Below are 23023 nucleotides of genomic sequence, written 5' to 3' on the forward strand. Positions count from 1 at the left end.
CCTCAGACCCAAGTATTGTAGCTTCTATGCTCCTTCCTTCACAGGGCCTTTCTCAGTCTCCACTGAATGTTATCAAAACCTCTCTTAAAGCGCTTATCATCGTACCATGAATTATAATTATTTATGTATGTTTTTTAACGCTTCTTATAGAATAGGACCACTAATGCTGAGTTATGTCTGCCCCCTCTGGTATCCTGTGTCTGGCACAAAGCCATATGGAAGCAGGAACTCAAGAAATCTTTGGTTTAGTGGAAAGTTAAAAGAATCACATGAGCGTAGTAGAGCAACTCCATCACTTAGGGGAGGTTATAAGACTGCTGTTGCAAAGAAGATTTTGTTTGGCTCGAACAAGGTAAACAGTTGTTTCTCTCATGCCTACCCAGCAGTAGAAGGCTGGTTTGGTACTCCTGCTGTAGTACCTGTCTTCCTGCTCCACCATCCTTTGGTGGTGGCATCCATCTCTAAGTTTACCTCATTGTCCAAAACAACTGCTGTAGCCACAGCCATCCTAACTCCATGGTAGGTAGTGGAAATGGAGGAGGAAAAGGAAGGTTGTGTCTTCTGTTAAAAGAGACTTCCCAGAAGTCCTGTACAATACTATTCCTTGCATTTCATCTCATTTATTAAGACTTAGTCCCATGACTGCACTTAGCTGAGGTCTGGGAAATGTAGCCTTTCAGCTAAAGACCTTGTTCACCTGAATAAAATTGTGATTCTCTTTCTGAAAAGGAAGGGGGAATGAATATTGGGGTAGGCTACTGGCCATAGATTGTCAGGAGACACTGAGTATTTGTTCAGCTTTCAGATCACAATTTGGGAGGGACAAAGACAATTTGAACTGAATTTGGAGGAGAGAAACAAGGATGATGAGAGAACTGGAAGCTGTGTTATAGAAGGATGGAAAAACTGAGGCTGTTTCTTTTGGAGAGGAGAAGAATCAAAGGTACAATGGCTAGCTCTCTCCAAATATTTGAAGGACCATTATGTGGAAGAAGGATAAGCCTATTTCAAATGATTCTAAGGAATAGCAAGGAAATTGTAGGCACATAGCATGCACCAACAGGATGTTGGAATTGACATTAAGGTCTTTCTAAGCCTTCAACCTTACGTATTACCATGTATATGCATCATTTTGAGGTTAGAAATATTGCTTGTTTGGTTTATTTACATCAGAATCCCCCCCCCCCTTTTAATGGTTGTAATCGTGGTCAGCAATAAACATTGTGAAAAGCTCAGGACTTTTTCTCTTGTTAGATGCGGCCTCTGTGTCCTTCATGCTTGGCTTTTTTCAAAATGTCATTGAGTCAGAAATGATTCCCATAAGTAGGGTGAAGTCAGAATTCTTAGATTGTAGACACTCAATATGAAGGTTTAGTAATTCCATAATGCCTAACTCAATAATTCAAGAAATATTGTCACTGTCAACTTCTTTGGACTGAGATATCTGTGTTAGGCAGGTGATTAATGTTATTTAGTTAAACAGGAATTATTTTTTTTTTATTATTACCAAACATTTTAAATACCCCTAAAATATAGCTGCTGAAATGTCTCAAACAGTTATTATCACCAGATAAATAAGCTTTCAGAGAGGGAGTTAATTTTTTTTTTCACTAAGTAGTCATGTATTTTTGAAAGTGCATGGAATAGATGTGTGCCCGAAAACTTGCCTGTCTTTGTGAATTAAGTTTTGTTTCTCTAGGCCACATTCATTTTGAATACAGATATGTTTTTCTCTTCTTGTATAAGAAATAGTTCAGGGGAGAGTATAATTTTTTTTTTTTTGAGAGAGAGAGTGAGAAGGAGAATGCACCGAAGTGAGAGGACAGAGGGAGAGGGAGAAGGAGAATCTTAAGCAGGTTTCCCATGCAGTGGGAAACCTGATGCAGGGCTTGATCTCAGGACCCTGAGATCATGATCTCAGCGAAACTAAGAACCGACTAAGCCACCCAGACAACCTAGGAGAAAGAATATAATTTAAGATAAAAGTGATAACTTAGTAAGATAATATTCAAGTTTCTGTATTAAATCAGCTTTTTTTGGGGGGAAAATTTATCATAATTGAGCTAGTTTAAAAAGATTCTCAAACTGGGTTGCAATTATGAATATGGCAATGCTAGAGTATAAGCAAATGTGTATGAAGCAGAAACTATAAAATTCCAAGGGAGACAATATGTAGAATTTAAAAGATCAGAAAACACTTGCCTAAAAATAGTAACAATAACAAACATTTGTTGAATACTTAGTAACATGCTGGGCTCATACTCCTTTTTCTATCTTCATATTAACATTATGAATAAGAGCTCTTATTATCCCGTTTTTAGATGAGGAGACTGAGGCACAGATTTTTTATATTTGGGAGAGAGAGAGAGATTGAGAGAGAGAATGAGCAGGGTAGGGGCAGATGGAGAAGGAGAAGCAGACTCCCCACTGAGCAGGGAGCTGGACATGGGGGTCCATCCCAGGACTCTGAGATCATCATCACCTGAGCTGAAGACAGACACTTAACCAACTGAGCCACCCAGGGGGCCAACCTCCCTCCTTTTTTAGAGTGCTGTATCAAGTACACGGCCGTCTAGTTATTTACACTTTGCCTCTTAATCTTCTATGGAAAAGCTGTTGGTTTTTAGACACACCAGGCTGAATGGAAGAAGGGAAATACAGACTCTTAGATTTGATTCCTTCATCAGCCAGTTTTGTAACACTGGACCTCCTTGTGTGTATGTACGTGTATATACATATGTACACATACATTTCACATTGGGTGGAATTGGTAAATCTTATGTTTCCAATAGGAGGTCTTTGAGTTACAAATAGCAGAGTAAGGGGTTTCAGTTCATAAAAGAACCTGAACAACGGTATTTCAATAAATCATGCTCATTTGTTATTTGAGCCTCTCTAGGCCTTTGGAGTCATTGCTTTTGTAATATTTCTTTAAGGCCTTTTTCTTCAGCCTGGCATAGTCTAGGACACATTCACTGATGCAGAGATGTCACCAAATTCTCCTGGGAAGCCTTTGACTGTATTTTAACTTGCCTGTGCATTTATGGAAAAATGCTGTCTCAGTGCAGATGAGATTTTTGGCACCAGCAAAGATGGCCTTGTACATGTACCACCACCTGTGTGGTACGATATTAGGAGCCCCGATAAGATACTTTATCCTCCAAAAATCTGCCCCACCAAGCTGGTGAGGAAGGCATTTGCACATTAGAGAATACTTAAAATGCCACAATTAGAAAATTCATTCCTTGGAGGGCTTCCTACTTTCTGCTGAGAGTGCAAATACCCACAGGAGGGCTTTAAAAATCACTTAAACTTTGCTGTTGATAAGTCACTGGGAGCAGATTTGGGGGGTTAGGGTCGAGACCCATGGAAAACTCTAGACCCATTATGGGGATCCAAGGGACAAAGAAGGAAAGGGTTTGTAGACAAGAGTTGGGAAATGAAGCAGAAGTAGGACCATTGAGCTAGATAAGGCCCTCATTGCTTCATTCCTGGACTATCAGAGCCTTTCAGGTTTCAGTTGCTTTTCCTTCTTTGAAACTTTGCTTCCCGAACTTAATGTGAAGTGTTGCATGCTCTCAGTAAACAGTGAGAACCAGCTCAGGGAAGAACCAGCTTCACTTAGTTTCTGGCAGGATATGGGGTGGTTGTATGGGTTTGCTTGCAGAGAGCCAAATTGGTGTTTGACTTGTCGTTACGACGTCCAGACAGTTGTTATTTTGCCTCCTTAAGAGCATGCAGATTAATGGTCCGCCAGAGATTCAGAAACATGTTTGTTAGATTGAATTGAATTTGGAGTCTCTGTTCTGTAAGGTGGAGAATACTTTGGAAGGTGGTAAGGTCCCAGGGAAGCCTAAGGCTGGGGTCATGATACTGGGATGTTGTTTTTATTCTTCTTTTTGGAAGAATTTACATAAAACCTTTTTCATTTGATTTGAAAGTAACAACTTTATCATCTTAAGCTTTCCTTTGAATGTACTGTAAAGGCATGATCACAAATTATGCCTGTCAAAGAGTATGTTTGCATTTTGTAGCATTTTTCTATTATATAGGAGAAAGTTTTAGAGAACTAGGATACTGAATATGTTAATACTTTTAGGAAGAATTTGAAATATCATTCTTTTGAAACTAGGAACTGGAAAATTTCTGAATTTTCTAAATGGAAAGCTTTGTTTAGCTTAGTTTCAGTTGATTAAAATCCTGAATTTCTTTATATTCTCCGTTTCTTTATGTACAAATATAGAGGCATAAACTGAAGTCAATAGGAGAGCTTGTACAACTGTAAAAAGGTAGTTTGATGTGTAGTATAATGATTCAAGGTCCACTCTGGGAAAGCCTTTATATTTATTATCAAGTCTGTATGTGTGTGCCTGCTGAAATTATACACTTAATAGTATTCCACGTACACACTCCAGAGGATCACCTGAAACAGTGATTTTTTAAAAAAAGATTTTATTTATCCACGAGAGACAGAGAGACAGAGGCAGAGACATTGGCAGAGGGAGATGGCTCCCTGCAGGGAGCCTGATGTAGGACTTGATCCCAGGACCCCAGGATCATGACCTGAGCCAAAGGCAGCCGCTCAACCACTGAGCCACCCAGGTGCCCCTGAAACAGTGATTTTAAAATAGAAGGAATACTACTACTAATTATTATTATTATTATTATTAATAATAATAAAAATAACTCACTGTAGGAAAACAGAAAGATGCATAAAGAAAACCAGTGGCAGGCTTGGTTTTGGGTCCAGCTTGACTTTTGTTTCCTAGAATAAATCTTGATTTTCAGTTTTGTCCTTGACTCCAGACTAGGCCAATTGATAATTTGTTCTTGGGTAGGAGGGAAGGCAACCGCCATCCATCCTTGCTCTCAACGCTGAGCTTCAAGCAAGCAAGGTGGGTCAGAGTTTGGAAGATCTCTCTTGATCATAACAAACAGCTGTTATCTGGTGGAGGTATTGATTTCTGAATATTTTATTGCTTGGACTGTTAGAATACTCCCGTTGGATGATGTGTAGGAGTACCCGGGAGGGAACCAGCCTTCATGGAAGGACTGCTGTACTTCTAACATTGTGCTGGTGGTTTGTAAGGACTCTTTAGTCCTCACCAAAACCTGATTTGCAGGTCAGAAATTTTGCAGGTAAGGATCCTGTGTAGCAGAGAATTTAAATCCAAGTCCACCAAGCTAAGCCAGTTAAGCAACAAATATTTATTGAGTGAAGAGTCAATAGTCAATAAGACATAGTTCCTGCCCTCACGGAACTTAGGATGATGTGAAGTGGGGGAGGAGAAAAAGAATGATGTGGGGACTGCCAGTGCTATTGCAAGGCTTGAACCCCATGTGTTATATGTCTCTTGTCTCTTAACTCTAGTATTTTCTCCATTAAGATATTATTTTAGTTCTTTTTGGTAAAATCTGAATTTTTTACCAAATTTAATTGAAATATTTTAAAATTATCACAATATCTAAGGACTCATTCTGAATATTGGCTCATTCATTTATTGTCACAGGACTATAACTGTAGATATCCAGTTTCTAGAATTGAAACAGCCAACTAAAAACTCTTGTTTTTGATCAAATCCCTAGTATCAGTTTATTTTTTGTGATTGCCTTTTTAAAAAATGTAATATAGACAAAATTCCAATAGGTGATGGTTTTAATTACTTGTATGTTAGTAAAAGTTTTATTGTATATACTTTCTACATACCTAGTTTATTACTGGAACTACTACTTTTTTCCAGCATTAAAATTCTAAGATTTTATTTTAATGCATAGTTAAAATTTATAATGACAGTAGGTTTTTTACTGTCATTACTTATGATATTTATAGTACAGATTAGGTAAAATCTTAGGAAATAAACTCCACACTGTTCTTCCTGCTTCTGACAACCACTGCAGATGGACTTATAATTTTATTTACACTGCTTTTAATATTAGGACATTATAAATTCACCATTTGTAGTCAGAAAGCCAGACACCATTTTATTATGTACAGGTATCAGTGGGAGACAATATAATAATGTTGATTCTGTGTCAATAAGCTATTTTGTTTCAAGTCATCGTAATCACATAATAGCACAAAGTGATGACATTTATAGAGCCTGGAAGTGATTTGGGGACCTGTAAATGCTCTGTGAGCCCAGGCATAACAAACCAGGGCCAAGGGACTGCTAGTATAACAGATAACCTGCTGGTGAGGCATGTCCTAAAGTTCTTTTCGCTCAATCTCTTAAGATCAATATAGCAGAATAGACAGGAAATTTAGTTCACTCAAACATAAAGGCTTTGCAAATATAAGAGATCCTATTTTATAGATTTCCAAGTTAACAATGTCGGCCCTACCTTTGACTCTGTGTAGGGAGAGTAAAATCATGATTCTGTTATGTTTGCAAATTACTTATAATTCAAATTACAAATTTGATTTGTGGAATCAGATATTCTTGTAGCCTTTTGCAAGGGGGGTGTGGTGCAGAGTACTTTGTCTACTCCAGAGGAGTCCTGGGTATAATGTTTTGTATAACACGGAGTCCTATCCTTTACTGAATAAGCAGAGAATGCCTCAAACATATACATAGGCTCCCAAGGATTTGGGGTTGACTTCTTCGAGTCTTTCTGATCTCTCATGCCAGGTCAGTGTGGAAGATGATTATTGATTTGTTAATTAGATCAGAAGAAACAGTGACTCTAAACAGCAGGATCCATAATCAAAGTCTACAAATCATCAAGATTTCAAGATTTTATCAGTTTTTTGGAAATCATCTTGGCTTTACCTGTGTATTCTAATGCATCATATATGGTTTATTTATTGAGCATCATCTGGGTACTAGCAGGACTGCACTGGGCACTAGGATTACAGAGGTATTTATTCCTGCCATTAGGAACTCAGTTTAGAATAAGGGCTCTGTTGATAGGATTCTTAATCGAATCCTGCCACCTTGCCATCACTCTTCTTTTGATCACTTAATCTCATCTACTTCTCCTGTTCTTTAGTTTTCATCTGTCAGGTCATAACGGGAGAATTTTGACCTTCTGCCTATAAAATTCTTTGTGATCTGTAACTTTTCACTAGAAGGGAAAAAATACAAAAATACTGTGTAAAACATCAACAAAACCAATTTTTAAAAAAGAGTGATGATACATTTTAATTTCAGACAGTGACTTCAGTTTACCAGATGATTGATTATCAGTACTTATTGCCCAAGAACAGACTTTTAAGCTTATTGGTAGAATTATTTTCACATTCTTCCTGCACAATATTTAAGAGTAGAAGAAAATTCTTTGCTGGCGGAAACTATACAAGTCCATAGCTAAATCATCAAGGTTGAATCATATGTGTGTGTACCCCAACTGGTCTTCTAACAAGTGAACTATGATAAAAGTCAGTGTTTGTGTAAATAACAAGATAATGAGCTCTATAATAAGCATCAACATTCCTGATCCAGAGTTGTCATCACACTTTCTTATTGACATGGAGGCATTGGTTGCTTCAGAGTAAATTTTATATAAACTGATCTTTACTTTCCGAAAATGTACATGTTTAGAATGAGAGGTTATTTAGTTCCTAGCATGAGATTTGTGACCTATAAGCCCACTTAACAATTATGTACTGGTCCAATCTGGGTTTGGGCCATAGCTAAATAAGTTACCATTTTGTACTAAATTGAGCAGAGGATGCAAGATGCTAAGTCCTATTAAATTCAGTGTCTGGACACTGATTGCTAACTTTAACACCTCCCCTTGGTGTTCCTAAATAACATGGAATAAGGGAGAAGAATACAGCAAGGTGTTTGTATGATTCAGTCAAGATCTATGTAGCAGTTACAGGTGATTCAATCTGTGACTATAGAGAATCACCAAACCCACGAATTGGGAATTAAATTTCTCCTTCTGCTGCTATTGTTATAATTTTCAGTATCAAACCATTGTTCATTTGATAACCTGGTGATCTCATCTGTGTGTTAAGATGATCAAATAAGCATTGATGCTATCAGCTTTAACAGATCTGTAGCAATTTGATTTTTGGTTCAACACTTGGGCTAATGAATCAGAAAAAACCTGGTTCCCTGGTGTGATAGTGTCTATAAATGTGGTGTTAGGGTTGAGAGTGAGTCTATTGCATCATATATAAGCCTTAGGCAGAAAAGCTGCCTGACTGCAGATGTATGTAGCCCCTTATTTCTCAAAAGTACCTATTTTCTTTTTTCATGTTTGATTCCATTCAGCCATTTTCCAGTAATTTACATTTGCTAGTCATGAAGCTGTATTGGAATACTTTGGGGAATTGGGGTTGGAAATCAGCACTTAAATCAGGGTGATTCAAAGTTTTGTACAAGGCCTGTTAAATTATTAAGTGCTGAAGAGTGTTTTACTCTTTTCGTATATCTAGGTTGATTCATTAGTTCCTTCTTTACCCAAGCAGGCGACTATTTTAAATTTTCTTCTATTTGGGTAGTGTTCTTTAGAGCATTCTGTAAGCGTAGCTCTTTGGCCATTAAAGAGGTAGATAACCAGTTAGTCCCTTGGAAGGGAGTGGGGATGAAGGTCTTAGACTTCTTTCAAGTGGAGGAGGAGTCCATCCACAGGAAGCTCAGTGACTTAGCTGATAGAGAAAGTTCTTCATGAGTTATTTGGGGGAGTACAGAAAAGACTTAACAGAAACTGTCCGTGTTTTGGTACTGGATGACAAAAGGTTTTCATTGCTGAGTGTTCTTGGTAAGATTTTGGAGATTCTTTTGAATGTTTTAGGCACTCATGTGATTGCCAATTTATATTTTATTAAAAAATTTTTAAGTGTATGTGTCAGGGATTAGGAGAGGACATTTGAAGAACTTATTTTTTCTTATGATACTTACACTGGGGGGAAAAGTTCGTTCCATGAAGCAGGTGTGTCTATGACTTTATTTTTCCTAACATTGATCCTTTTACGTTAATGAAGAATTGCTTGAGGATTTCAGATTCTTGGCTTGTTTTTTTTTTTTTTTTCTGTGACTCCCCTCACCCCTGAATGGGTAAGCCTGCGGACGCACCGTGGAACATTCCAGGGTGAAGCAGACCTCCCTGGAACTTAGATTCTTTATCACACTCCCAGGGGAGTTCATTTCAAGTTGCTGGTACGAGGAGCTGCAGCATGATATTGCCCAATCCCAGGCTCTCTTATTGCTGGGTGGGAGGGAGTGGGATTGCTGTTTAAGAAATTTTATTATCTTTAGAAGGAAAGAATTTATTATAGGGGTTTTCTTAGAAGATCTCTTTCATGTGGGTTAAGATGTTTTGAGCTCTGAATCTACAAGCTGCTTACAGATTCTAAGTTGTTTTGAGGGTGGTACCACCACTCTCAAGGGATGTTTGGACATGTATAGGGTGTTCTTTGTTGTCACAGTGATTCCAGGGAAGGGCACTACTGGCATTCCACATATGAGGCCCAGAGATGCTATATATCCAGCTTTGCCCCAGGCAATTAAATAATTGTCCCACTCTAAATGCCAGTTGTGTCCTCTTCAGAACCCCTGAGAAGTGCGGTTTTATTTATAATGCTCTGCAGTGCAGGTTTATAGTATGGTTGTCAAGATTAAGGGGTGCTCAATGAAATATAAGTAGAATGCAAAAGACTAGGGGGAAGGGGAAGAAGGCAGGTAGCTAGCATATAAATGAAAATGAGGAATTGCTCAGTTAGAAAAAGTGGAAACAATTTCCCACTTCTCAGATTGAGAGGCTACATTGATAGTGCATCACATTATCCTGATGGCTTTTTGGTCATTGAAAAGGCACTTTTAAAAAATTATGAAGCAAATATTTAAGCAATCTTTGAGATCAATTATCCGAAGGGCTGACTGAATTCTGTAGGCTGGATGGTGAGAAACATTCAGCTTCGAGAGGCCAGCAGGTAAAGGACACTATGCTACCTTTGGTGCACCTGTAGAATCTGCTGGTCATTTGTCATGCAAAGGGACCAGGCCTGGGCCAAGTGGAGGGGCTGCAAGATAAGACCCATCTTTGCCAGAAGCCTCTTTTTTTCCTTAAGATTTATTTATTATTTTAGACACACAGAGAGAGTGCATGTGAGCAGGGGTAGGGGCAGAAGGAGAGGGAGAGAATCTAAAACAGACACCCTGCTAAGCATGGAGCCAGTCACGGGGCTTGACAAAGGGCTTGATTTCACAACCCTGAGATCATGATGGGAACCAAAATTGAGTCAAAGGCTTAACCAACTGAGCCACCCAGGTGCCCCATCTCCTAGCAGCCTTTTGGTGGATCATTGACTAGCTTACTCACCAAGCTCATTCACACTGTGGCTCAGTTTCTGGGTATGAAGTGGAGCCCTGAGCCCTTTTCATGACCAATGTCTGTATCCCTGTCCAGGATTACATCTATGCAGAGCCGCTTTTAGTTTTAACATAGTTACTGGCACTAATGATCTCTGGACTTTCCTGCAGTCAACCCATTTGTCAGGTCACTTGTTTGCTTGACATTTATGGTACTTTATTCTCCATCTCCCCAACCTTGTCCTGCCCTCACAAGAGGTTCCCTGCACTTGTCTCACAGAGGCCTCCCCATTAAGCTCTCACCTATGTTGGGCTTCTCTCAAATTGTTTGAACCTTATACAAAGTGCTGGTCCCTTCTCTTTGCTAATCCTACCCATCCACAGTGGCCCATGCAGTCTTACTCTCCTTCATGAAGCCTTCTCTAATTACTCCAGCTTGTGGTATTAGTTTTTTCCTCCTTGAGACCCTTTGATTTTTTTTTAAAGATTTTATTCATTTATTCATGAGAGACACAGAAAGAGAGAGAGAGAGAGAGAGAGAGAGAGAGAGAGAGAGGCAGAGACACAGGCAGAGGGAGAAACAGGCTCCATGCAGGGAGCCTGATGTGGGACTCGATCCCAGGTCTCCAGGATCACACCCTGGGCTGAAGGCGGCGCTAAACCACTGTGCCACTGGGGCTGCCTGAGACCCTTTGATTTTTATTGTCTGTGCTGCTTATTCAGAACCAAATCACCTACAGTCATATGACATGGCTTTGGAGCTGGACTACATAGGTCTGAATCCCTGTTCCTTTACTTACTAGTTAGTTGTGAGATTTGGTCAAGCCTCAGTCTCCTCATCTATAAAACGGGACTATTAATACTATTTCATGGGATTGTTGTGATGATAAGTGAAATAATCTACAGAAAACACTTAAAATACATGGCTAATTTATATCATATAACTCTTGTCCCTGATAAATTTATAAGCTCTATTGAAAAAAGGACCATATCTTAACTTTCTTTGTTTCTTCCACAAGCCCTAGAGCCATGTCTTGTACATAGTAGGTATAAATTTTTTTGTGGCTTTAGTGAATCTGATATCATATACTTCTGGTTCCTTTTTTTTTTTTTTTGACTGCACTTACGTGAGGAGATGTGTACGTGATCACTCATCAAGTGGCTTTGTGGGTTTTGCTTCAAAGTCCTTGAATTCTTGAAATGTCTTCTTAATGGTGTTTTGACGTAATCAGCCATCAGGGCTCTGAAACAATAATTTGGAAAAAAAACAGTCGACTCAGTAGTTTGTAAACTGGATTAAAAAGCAAAAAGAACTCCGGCCTCTTATTTGACAACCTGTTAGGGAAACCAGGCAGCTAGAATGTTGCACAGGAAGAGAGTAGTTCATCAGTTGAACATGGACTATTCCACCAGTTGATATTAGGCAGAGTAGGATCTTCCACATAATTTGTTATGCTTGGCTGTCATGACTGCAGTGTAAAGTTTTGGAAATAAACAAGTGACTCTCAGTCTTTGAAGAGAACAGGCCTTTTTGGTGTGGATAAGGTGTGAGAGTTGTAGGGAATTATTGCCCAATTTATAAACATCAAAAATATGTCAAAATAAAAAAGTACAGGAAAAGTGAAGCAAGAATTATGATTGAATTAAGGAATTGCCTCTTACACTTTTTTTTTAAAATAAAGATTTTATTTATTTATTTGAGAGACAGAGACAGAGCAGGAGTAGGGAGGAGAGGGAGAAGGAGACTCCCTGCTGAGCAGGGAGCCTGACATGGGGCTTGATCCCAGGATCTTGAGATCATGACCTGAGCTGAAGGCAGATGCTTAACCGACTGAGCCACCCAGGAGCCTCTGTCATGTACTTTTACATGACACATCTTTAAAAAGAGCTCATACACCTCCTCAGGTAGACCCAAGTGTCTGGAAGGCCCAGCACATGTTAAGAGGATCTAACAGGAAAATAGGATTTGCCATAGAAATTACCTTACTCTGTTAATTTTGGACAATGTTCCATTGACTACGACTTGCCTTTCTCTTTTGAGAAAAGAATTTATGAGAAAAAAAAAAGAAACTCTCACTAAGCAAGGGTAAAGAATCAAACCTTTTAATGTGACTCAATATTTTTCTCTTTAAAATTTCTGGGCATTCCTCTTTCAAGGAATTGCAAATTATTCCAGATTTCATTTTCCTTTCTGAGGATTTAAGATAACAAACAAACTCCTATAAAGTGTTATTGTATGTCTTGATGGTTTTATATATATATAATGGCTTTATATATATAATGATACCAAGAGGCTGAATTTTATGAAGAGGAATTTTCATTACCTGATAAGTATCCCTTGACTATCCCCAAGTGCCTAGCGCTGCGCTAGAGGCTGTAAAGAATACAGAAGTGGTGTACTTAATTCAGTACTGTTCCCTGCACTTGAAAAACAAATGACTTCTTTCTTCCTTGAGGCATTAACTGTTTCTCTAATATCTTAACACTTTCTTAGTCCAACACTTAGCCCGGGAAGCTTGGGATATGGTTATTTAAGGATCACTTGTTTTTCTCCAGTTTGGGGTTTTATAAGATTGGAAAACAAATTTATCCTTAGTCTAATTTAATGTTTTCTTGAAGAGATTGAACCTCTTTTTTTTGATGTCCCTGGCTTGTTTTTGATTGTAGCAAATTTTCCTAAGCCAAAGAATTTTTATGTGCAGTGTTTGTTGCCAGACAGACTACTCTTCTTCTCCAACTGAATTATATGAGCATATGGTGTGGTATGGATTCCACACTAGCCCAATTCACGAATTCAGCTAATGTGGATAGCAACTTTGGAAAAAAGTCAAATTTTTACATTCTTTCTTGAGCTTGGTGAAATAACTTTTTTATTTTCCTTTTTGCTTTCTCTTTTTCCTTCTTTGGTATAAGGGAACACAGAGCAATGGTCAATATAGCACAGATGCCAGAACTAGAACTGTCAGGTCCAAATCTTTGCTTTGCACTTGCTTGCTGTTTGATCTTGGGCAAGTTACTGAACTGCTCTGTGCCTCAAGTTCTTTATTTGTGAAATGTTCATAATAATCACATCTATCTTTTAGGGTTGTTATGGAAGTTAAATGACTTGAAGTTGGCAAAGTGTTTAGAATGATGCATGCCATTTACGTGCCACATGAGTATTTTTCATCTTTGCATCAATCTATTTTGATTCTTGGAAAAGGCCAGGGATGGTGCTGGGGAAGTAGGATGTTCATTTGATCCTAATGCTTTCTTGTCAATGGCTGTGCCTGGTTCTTAACAAAAGGTTATTTATTTATTTATTTATTTATTTATTTATTTATTTTTGAGAGAGAGAGAGAGAGAGAGAGAGAGAGAGAGAGAGAGAGAGGAAGGGCAGAGGGAGAAAGAATTGTAAGCAGGTTCCACTCCCAGCAAGGAGCTTGATGCAGGGCTCGATCTCACAACCCTAAGATCATGACCTGAGCTGAAATCAAGAGTTGGACACTTAACCAACTGAGCCACCCAGGAGCCCTTTAACAAAGATTTTTTTTTATTTCAGTGTGGATTATCAAATATACCTTCTTGGCTCTTATTAGAGGGAAAATATTTTAAAGTTATGAAAGTTACTGTTTGTAAAATTACCTGTAGGTTAAAACTGGATTAATAGTTATGGATGTTTAGAGACTATTTGTTGAAAAAAAATTAATTTTGCTGTTTTTAGATTTTTTTTTTTTCTCCACAAATGATTTAGCTCCAGTGTATGAAATCCCTCTCCCTGCTTTTTTGGACTTTAAATTATTAAACAATAAGATGTAGATACCTTTGGTGGAGTCGAGAGTAAAGGCTACTTGTTTAAAACAAAAGAGAACAAATGCAGTGCTTACAGATCAATTGAAATCAGGGGCACCTGCAATTATTATCAGAGCTTTTCACTAGTAGTTTGCTTTTAAATAGCACATACTTCCTTTATAATAAAATGAATGACAGGCTTCTGACACCAGTGGAGCATCTTGGTTGATCCTTGGGAGGCCACCCAGCAATGATAAAGTATCAGTTTGTTTTTTCTGGAGAGGTATTTCCAAACAATAGTCATTTGGGAGTTGTAACAGGCAAGGAAGGTAATATTGAAAAGGTGAACTTGACAGATGAATTATCATGGATCTGTTGATAAATTAACTAAATTGATTTTGATATATTACTGCAGATAACTGAGTATTTGGGAGATCAAACGTGAAAAAACACTAACTAGAAAAGAGTTAATTGCAAAATTTCCCCTATCAATTTCATTTTTTAATATATTATGTAACTGGCTTTGAAGTAATTTAAAAATGACTTTTGGGTATATATTTTGTGTCCTTTTAATGATGTGTTTAACTTCATATTTTTGCAAAAATAAAAGAAAATCTGACTTGTAATAAAAATTGCTTAAGACTTATGTATTTTATAACAGGCTATAAATTGTTTTAAGAATTTATTTTCTTCTCTATACTCAGTTTCTAAGTTTATGCTTTTCTTTTTTTCATAGCAATATGAAACTCTTTGTAAGTAGGCTGACCTTTAGATTGTTATAATTTTTCAACCAGAAATTATTAGATACTAAGGGAAACAAATGTACTGAACTTACAAATGTGTTATGTTGGATTACTAACAATAGACCTAATTGATAAAAGTGATTTAATATATGTTGTGTTAATAGCTAAACCTCCAAAGCCACTAATCTCCCATGGAAATATTGCTTTGTAGAACAAAATCCAATGAGAAGTTCTGGGATTCCAGAGTGAATTTGTACATTCCTTAGGGGCATTTTTGCAAGGGAGGTTGTTGTGTTTTAAAGGTAGTTGATAAGAGACCTGCACCACCAACCCCAGACCTGCACCACCAACCACCATCGTGCATTAGTCTATAGAAGGTATTTGGGTGTACGTATTCCTGTACCACTCGGTACCACCATTTAGCCAAGGGAAGTTTCTGACCATTTGCAGCATACATTATAAATCAGGATGTCACTACCAGACAATCAGATTTGAACATTCCATGAACAAAGTAGCCTATATCCCCTAGGAATAGATCACTTAACTATGTTTATGTCATGCTGTTGATATGCCTGCATTTACACAAGTCAGGATAGCAGATTGTTTATTTATTTTAGGAGTAGATAATTGATCTGTATATTTACCTAATTTTGGGTTAATTAGCCAATAACTGAAATAGGTAATTTAGCATGATTGCTTTAATACATGAGGAAAATAGTTGTATTCTTCCAAACTTTGAAATTACTCCTACCACTTTGGGCTTGTGAAAGAATAATTTTGAGTCTACTCCAAGTTGGACTGATGTTGGCTGATCTCTTTAAAAAAATTTCCTACTTGGCACATAATACGTGGGGAAGTCACTGGTCGGGTATTTGGGGAAACTCAGAAGGAAACTAACTGCCAAATTAGTCCCCTGGGGAGACCGGGGAAAATTGCTGGATATAGTGGTTGAATGAAATAAATGTATTTAAGCTATGTTCTCTTTCTGCTATTACTAGAGGAAATCACTGCCACTTGGGAATGTAGTAACTTTGGGGGTCAAATTTGAGCACTCTGGTTGGGTGCAGAGATTTTTCTTTGGTAGGTTTTTCTTTTTTTTGACTTAAAAATTTTTTGTTTGGGGAGATGAACTGACAGAGCTGGGATCTTACAAAGTTGTTAAACAAAAAGCCAAAATATTGGTCTGAATCTAAGAATGAAGGACCATAAACTGCTATCTATGATTTGGTAATAAAAGGGCACTTAAAAAAATAAAGAGCAGGGAACTCAAAAAAAGAAAAAAGCACAGTCAAGCAAATGAAAAGTTACTCATGGTATCAATCAGAGATAATCACCATTAATATTCTGGCCTTTTTCTACACTTTTATTTCTCCATATATAACTCTGTTATAGGTGAAATTTTACATCCTCATCTTTGTTACATATTATAAATATTTATCTAAATCATTTAGAAGTCCTACATAACCATTTTAGTGAGTTCTTAATATGTCAAAATAAAGCTATAAGAAAACTTTATCCTTTTCTTATTATCAAACATCTAGATAGTTTGCAAATTATTGTAAGTAATATTGTGATTAAGATCTCCATATGTAAATCTTTGTCTAATTCTCTGATTAGTTCCTTAGGGGGGAAAAAACACCTAAAAATAAAAGAACTAAGAATAAGCACTTTCAAAAAACAAAATACATGTTGTCAAATTTCTTTCTGGACTGGTTATATCAAGGCACACTCTAGTCAGCCGTGTGCAGAAATGACCTCTTCCTGAATACCCTGAAACAGAAAATACAATAATCATTATAAAAATGTTTTCCTAATTTTGTAAGTCACATTCCTTTGATTACTAATCATTGCATAATTTTTCATTTTTATAAAAAATTGTATTTCTTTGGTTAAATATCTGTGTGGATAGGTTTTTATTTATTATTTTATTTTATTATTTTATTTTTTGTGGATAGGTTTTTAAACTGGTTTTCTTTTGCTTGTGGAGTTACAGAATGTGGAAGTGAGGATTTTCGCTGTGAAGATGGGCAATGTATCTCTGCATCCTGGAGGTGTGATGGGACCAGAGACTGCTTGGATGACACAGATGAAATGGGCTGCCGTAAGTGAGGAGGGGCTGGGCAAAGCTCTGTTGTGAGTGGCATTAGTGCTTCCTGCTGAATTCAGCTGTACCGAAGATAAAGAGCCGTGCCTTTAGTGATAGATTTGGGACTGGACTCAAGTCTTTTGAGATCTTTGTGGCTGAAGAGAACTGATGGCATTAATAATTCTGAAGAAGGGGTTCAATTCACATCATTTTCTGTCTTACCCTTATCCCATGACCTTGATATGGAAACAAATTTGTGAGTAGTTTTCTGAAGCCTATAAGCCTATTTCAGATTATTCCCTCTGGAAATTTTGTGCACCAACTGTGATTTGTAATTCAAGGAGGAGTCTGTTTTGTATAAAAGACATAGTATAACTTAGGCGATTTACACAAAAAAGATCACAGAAGAGGCTAGTATGGTTTTATGTTTAAAAAGATTATAGTTCTCTTAACCATAGGAAACAAACTGAGGGTTGCTGGGGGAGGTGGGGATGGGGTAACTGGGTGATGGGCATTAAGGAAGGCATATAATGTAATGAGCACTGTTATATACAACAGATGAATCACTGGACCCTACCTCTGAAACTAATAATACACTATATGCTAATTAACTGAATGTAAATGAAATTACATTAAAAAAAAGAATAAAACCCATTGGACTATTCAGAACCTCAAAAAATATAGTTAAAAACACAGTAGTATTGTAAACCCAAATTTTAATAATAAAATAATTTTCACCTATGTTTCTTCATTTAGTTCTCTCAATATTCTGAGATAGGTTTCAGATTAGGAAACAGGCATAGTGAAGTAAAATCATCCATGAAAGGCCTCCTTCCTGCACAAATCCCAACCCTTAACATCTAATGCTTTCCTGGCTTGTCATATGTGATCAGTTGCTCTACTGCAATTTCATTCATTATGATTTGTGAAAGACAAGGGTTATCATCCAAAAACCAAGAAATCAGGTGAAAAATTAATTTGTTTTGAATTGTTGGCCATCCTGTGGCACAACAGAACAAACTTTGGTGTGTCGCTTGGATCATGGTGCATTTGGAAATGAGAGAAAGATGGGGAATAAGTCTTATATAGATAGTACTTTCTCAAACTTTCATGCACAAATGGAGCACCTGGGGAGCTTGTTAAAGTGCAGGTTTTGCATTCATATATTTGGAGTGGGACCTGAGCTTCTACATTTCTAACAAGCTCCCATTGTGTGCTATCCATTCACCTCCTCTGGGCTACCTGAGTTTATTTTAGGTTAAACATTAGGAGCAGAAAAGTAAGAATTGTGTATTCTAGGATAGAGGAATAAATGAACAGTTATACCAACAATTCTTTAGAGATTGTTAATGTAATAACAATGTTCTATAACAATATAGCAGAGTACCAATGAAAATAGAGATAGCAACTAACATTATACTGTACTTGCACATATGTTATTTAATGGATTTTTTTATAGCAAACTATGAGATAAATATAGTCCCAATTTTATGGTGCATATATTAAAGCTCAGAGAACCTGCCAAAGATCCTAAAGCAAGAAAATTGTAGAAATAATAATTATTCAATTCTGGGTCTTCTTTTCCAAATCTCGTTTTTTCAGTTCATCACGATGCCTTACTATTAGTTATTTCAAAACAATTTGAATAATTTAACAATAAGTCATGGTCAATTTTTATTTAGATTTGAAATGTAATTAATATTTTTTGTCATGTCTTTGTATGGGTGTGTTTTGGCTATTAGTTTTATTCTTTGTATTTTGTGTTGCTTTGGATCATCAGTTTGTTGTGAGGCCATTGCTGAGATTATTTGGCATTGAATGCTGATTAGAGTCCACAGGCCCTTGTATAGGATTGTTTACTATTTGCCATCAATTATATTAAGCAGGAGTTGAGATAGATTCTTTTGAAATAAGCATCGCTTATGGTATAATAGAGTGGATGTTTGACATAATGAGTCCTTTTCTGGTTTATTTTAGCTCCTCCTTCTTGCAAGGTGAACCAATTCCTGTGTCATGGTGAAGGTCAATGCATCCCTAACTCCTGGGAATGTGATGGTGAACGGGACTGTGAGGATGGCTCTGATGAACATCAGCATTGTCGTAAGTGTTTTGTTTTGGCCTCCTGGACACCTAAAATCTCACATGTTACAAATGCAATAACAATGGGATGGTTCTTTCTAAATGCCGAGTTGGAACTTAAACAACAGGGGAACCTATGCTGGCAGTCTCACTCAGGGTTAGATGATATTGAGAGTCTGAATGTGCTCTGAAGAATTGTAAATATACCCCAACTATTTGGAAATAAGATCGGTTCCCAGTATTTAATTAAGATTGTGTTACACTCAATAAAGAAACAAAACATTTATTGGTATCTATCGATGGGGTCTTCATTTGTGTGGTTGGCAATTGGATGGGTCCTTTTGCTCCTGCAGTGCACTATGCAGACCCTCTACCCCTTCTGCCTCAGAATTAGTAAACTATCTTCTTTCTGATTAAGTGGAAATGGAGCTAGTAATTAGATGTGGGAAGTGTTGTTGTTGCTCCAGTGACTGCTGGCACAGCCTGCATAGAATGAGTTGCAACAAGAAGGAAAATGGTAGCAATCAGGGGCACCTTGCCAGCTGCTGCATACCTGAGGGGATTCAGGACAGTAACCTGGAAGAAACTCTTGAATTATAATTTATTTGGGATCAAACTGGAAAAGGGTTTTTAGTGGGCTTATATAATTTTAGAAGAGAGAATAATCTTGGCGGAATATAAGATGGCAGCATATGAGAGATATGCCATCTGTATTATTCTTTTGCTTCATCCATTAGGGATATTTGTATAATTTAAAATTATTCCTGTATTGATGAGGATGTTTTTGGCTGCAAAAAATGAAAAATGCAACTCAAAAAAGGCAAGCAAAAGGGAACTTTATTATCTTACACAATAAGAAGCCTAAATGTAATGTTGTTCCAGGGTTGATTAATTCCCAGTTCAGTAACAAACGTCAGCCAATTTTCTCCCACTTTTCTGCTCTCCCATCTTAAGCATGTTGGCTTTTTGCTATTGCTCGAAAGCTGTAGAAACCCTGGATTTCATATCCCTATAAGTCTAATTTCAACATCTAGAAGAGAGAAGATAATATCCTTCCCTTGTGTTTTTTTTTATGACACTCCCCCCACCACCAAAAAACAACCTCCCTCTAATAAAAAAACCGAAGACCTTTTAGAAGTCTAAGTTGGACTGAGGTGGAAATTGGAGAGAAGATATCAGACTGTGAGGAACCACTTCAGCTTCTTAACCCCAATTGTCTTATAGAAGAGTCTAGCTCTGATCACAGTATGGCGTTCACCTTTAAGCCTCCCATATATACATTCTGTTTCATTAAATTCACATCCCACAAATCATCACTTTGTGTTAATTTTAAGATGTCAGCCAAGATCCTGTTGGCATTTTTACATTGTCCACAGAAACAGATGTTTTTGATGACTACTTCATGTGAGAAGTTGTTTAGTCATTGTTTGACTAGCAGTGGAGATGCCACAGCCTGTAGGTCCTGGATACATTTCTAAAAGCTTGGAATTTACCCCAGGACTTTTGAGTCCAGCATTAAAAAAAAAATTTTTTTTACTTATTTATTCATGAGAGACACAGACAGAAAGAGGCAGAGACACGGGCAGAGGGAGGAGGAGAAACCGGCTCCATGCAGGGAGCCCTATGTGGGACTTGATCCGGACTTTGGTATCATGCCCTGAGCCAAAGGCAGATGCTGAACCCCTGAGCCACCCAGGTGTCCCTTGAGTCTAGCATTGAGAGCAAACTCTTTTCATTTGGGCCAATGGTGTTTTGAGGAAGAGAATAGAAATTCTAAAATACCCATCCATGACTTCAACTTTGGTTTAAACCTAAAATGAAGACTGTATGATTAAACAACCTGTTAGGGCTTGTCAGTGTTGGTCATGGGGTCTTCCCACAAAGGGATGGTGATATTTGGGACCCAGTGATTAAGGGGAAACTAGTGAACTATGTAGGGTTGTGGAGGGTAGTGGTGGTGATAAATGACAATCTAGAAGAAGGCATGGACAGGAGCAATTCAAGGCCAAACAGGGGCGTGGTACATCAGATGAGGTGTGTTAGGATGTGAGGTGGAGTGGTAAAGGGGGACGACCAGATCTGAAAGAGGGAGATGGCGGGGTGAGAGTTCAGAACTTCAGAAGGAAGGAACTAAAAGTGCCAGGTATAGTAGGGCAGGAAAAAATTTTTTGTAGGAAATCTGTCTGGACCAATACTATTTTCTGGGTAACCCCTCAAAGGTATTAGGGGAAGGAAGGGAAGACCTGTAGGCAGTGAGTACTCTGAACAGGATGGGGCTGGATTGCGAATCCCTGGAGAGCAGTGACTATGCTTTATTTTGCTGGTATCCCTAGGGCTTGTAATTTTGTCTAGTAGATAGTAAAGTCTTGATAAATGGGTACTGGATGAATTAATGAATGATGAGTTAGTTATCTTAGTTATCTTTTGGCTTGAGATAAATCATTTTGGTTCCATTTTCCACACAAAGTAGGAAGAAAGCTGAGCTGAAGATTGTGATACAATGTAGTGCAGGACCCTTTGCTAATAATAATAAATTACAGAGGGGATGCAAACTCCTAAGGACAACTGCTTAGGAAAAGAGACTGGAGAAAACTTTATAGCAGTAATATATAAGCAATGTTACGTGACATTTTAAATGACTATGGATTTCATAAGGTAATTCTTGCATTTTTAATGACACAAAATTTGTTATTAGACCTCCTTTAGCTACCGAATATGCCACCATTATATTTACTAAGGTTGCCAGAGAACTCCTGATTGTCAAGTAGAGTGGAATCTTTTCCTTTCTCATCATTGGATGGACTTTTCTATTGCAGTTGACTCTGGCAATCACTCCTCCTTCCAGACGCTACTGCCTTGGCTGCCATGACTACTCACTGACCTGATTCTTTTCTGAACTTCTTTGATCATTCCATTTTGTTTTCCCCTTCTGCCCAGCCTGTGAGTATGGCTGTTGCTCAGAGCCCTGCACTTAGCAACTCCTCTTATTACTCTACACTTTTCCAGGATAATTTCAACCAACTTTATGATATTTCAGTAACCCTGGATAGGCTAATACCCAAATCTACACTTATGACCCAGATTTCTTGCCCACACTTCAGTCTTGTAGATTCAACTGCCTGTTGGAGATCTCCAGGATGCCTCAAATTCACGATGTTCCAAGTGGAGTTAATAATCTCCCCTGAACTGATTTTTCCTTCTATAATTGCTGGTCTACATGAATCATCTTTTCACAGAAGTAAAATTAACTCACTATAAGGTACTAACAGGAAATATAATGTCAGTCTCAAGCTATTAGAAATAGGCAGATTGAGGCCATTTTCCTTGTTAATCTAGAATGTTATGAAATTTATTTCACAACGAAGGCCTTCTATTAGAGGAAATATAATGATGGCTGTGACATTAAAGATGTAATCAATTAGCATGGAAAGAGTATCATAGTCCCTTTGGCACTCAAGATAGAAATTTGGGATTATTCTTGATTCTTCTGCCCACATTTAGTCACCAACCGTGTCCTAACACCTCTAAAGTTCACCTCTTTCCCATTTATGTCATTACTACTAGCATCTCCTATCTGGGTGACTTCAACAGTTTCTGGATTGGTCTCCCTGCCTCTACTTCTTTGTCTCCTCTGATTCTCCCTGATGCTGATACCAGAAAGCTTTGACTAAAACCCGAAAACCCTTTGGTGTGTATCACCTTAAGAAGAAAGCTCCAACTCCTTAACTGTTTTTTTTTTTAAGATTTTATTTATTTATTTTCATGAGAGACAATGAGAGAGAGAGAGAGAGAGAGAGAGAGAGAGAGATCGAGAGAGAGAGGCAGAGACACAGGATCACACTCTGGGCTGAAGGCAGCGCTAAACTGCTGAGCCACCCGGGCTGCCCCTTAACAGTGGTTTATAGTGGCTTCTAAGATGCGGCTGGTGCTTATTTTTCCATGTCTATCACTTGTCATTCCTGCCTTGAAATTTCAGTGTGGGGTCCACAGCAGTGCTTGCAGTTCCCTTGGGCATATCATGCCGAATCCCTCTTTGACCTCTGTGCATGCTACCTGAGTGTATGTTGCTAGACAGTCCTTTC

General features: G+C 37.8%; 1 protein-coding gene across 2 annotated transcripts in view; it reads left to right on the top strand.

The window, feature by feature from the left end:
• The window catches only part of LRP2 (LDL receptor related protein 2), a 196404-nt gene that overhangs the window by 19933 nt on the left and 153448 nt on the right, over positions 1-23023 (top strand). Inside the window, exons 2-3 of one of the 2 annotated variants that reach the window (XM_055307717.1) lie at positions 16764-16877; positions 18840-18962. In XM_055307717.1, the coding sequence (XP_055163692.1) occupies positions 16764-16877; positions 18840-18962 (237 nt within the window). The remainder of the gene's footprint in view (positions 1-16763; positions 16878-18839; positions 18963-23023) is intronic. The other variant, XM_055307718.1, reaches the window with a different exon arrangement.

This window comes from Nyctereutes procyonoides, unplaced genomic scaffold (genome assembly GCF_905146905.1).
Source record: "Nyctereutes procyonoides isolate TBG_1078 unplaced genomic scaffold, NYPRO_anot_genome, whole genome shotgun sequence".
NCBI lineage: Eukaryota > Metazoa > Chordata > Mammalia > Carnivora > Canidae > Nyctereutes > Nyctereutes procyonoides.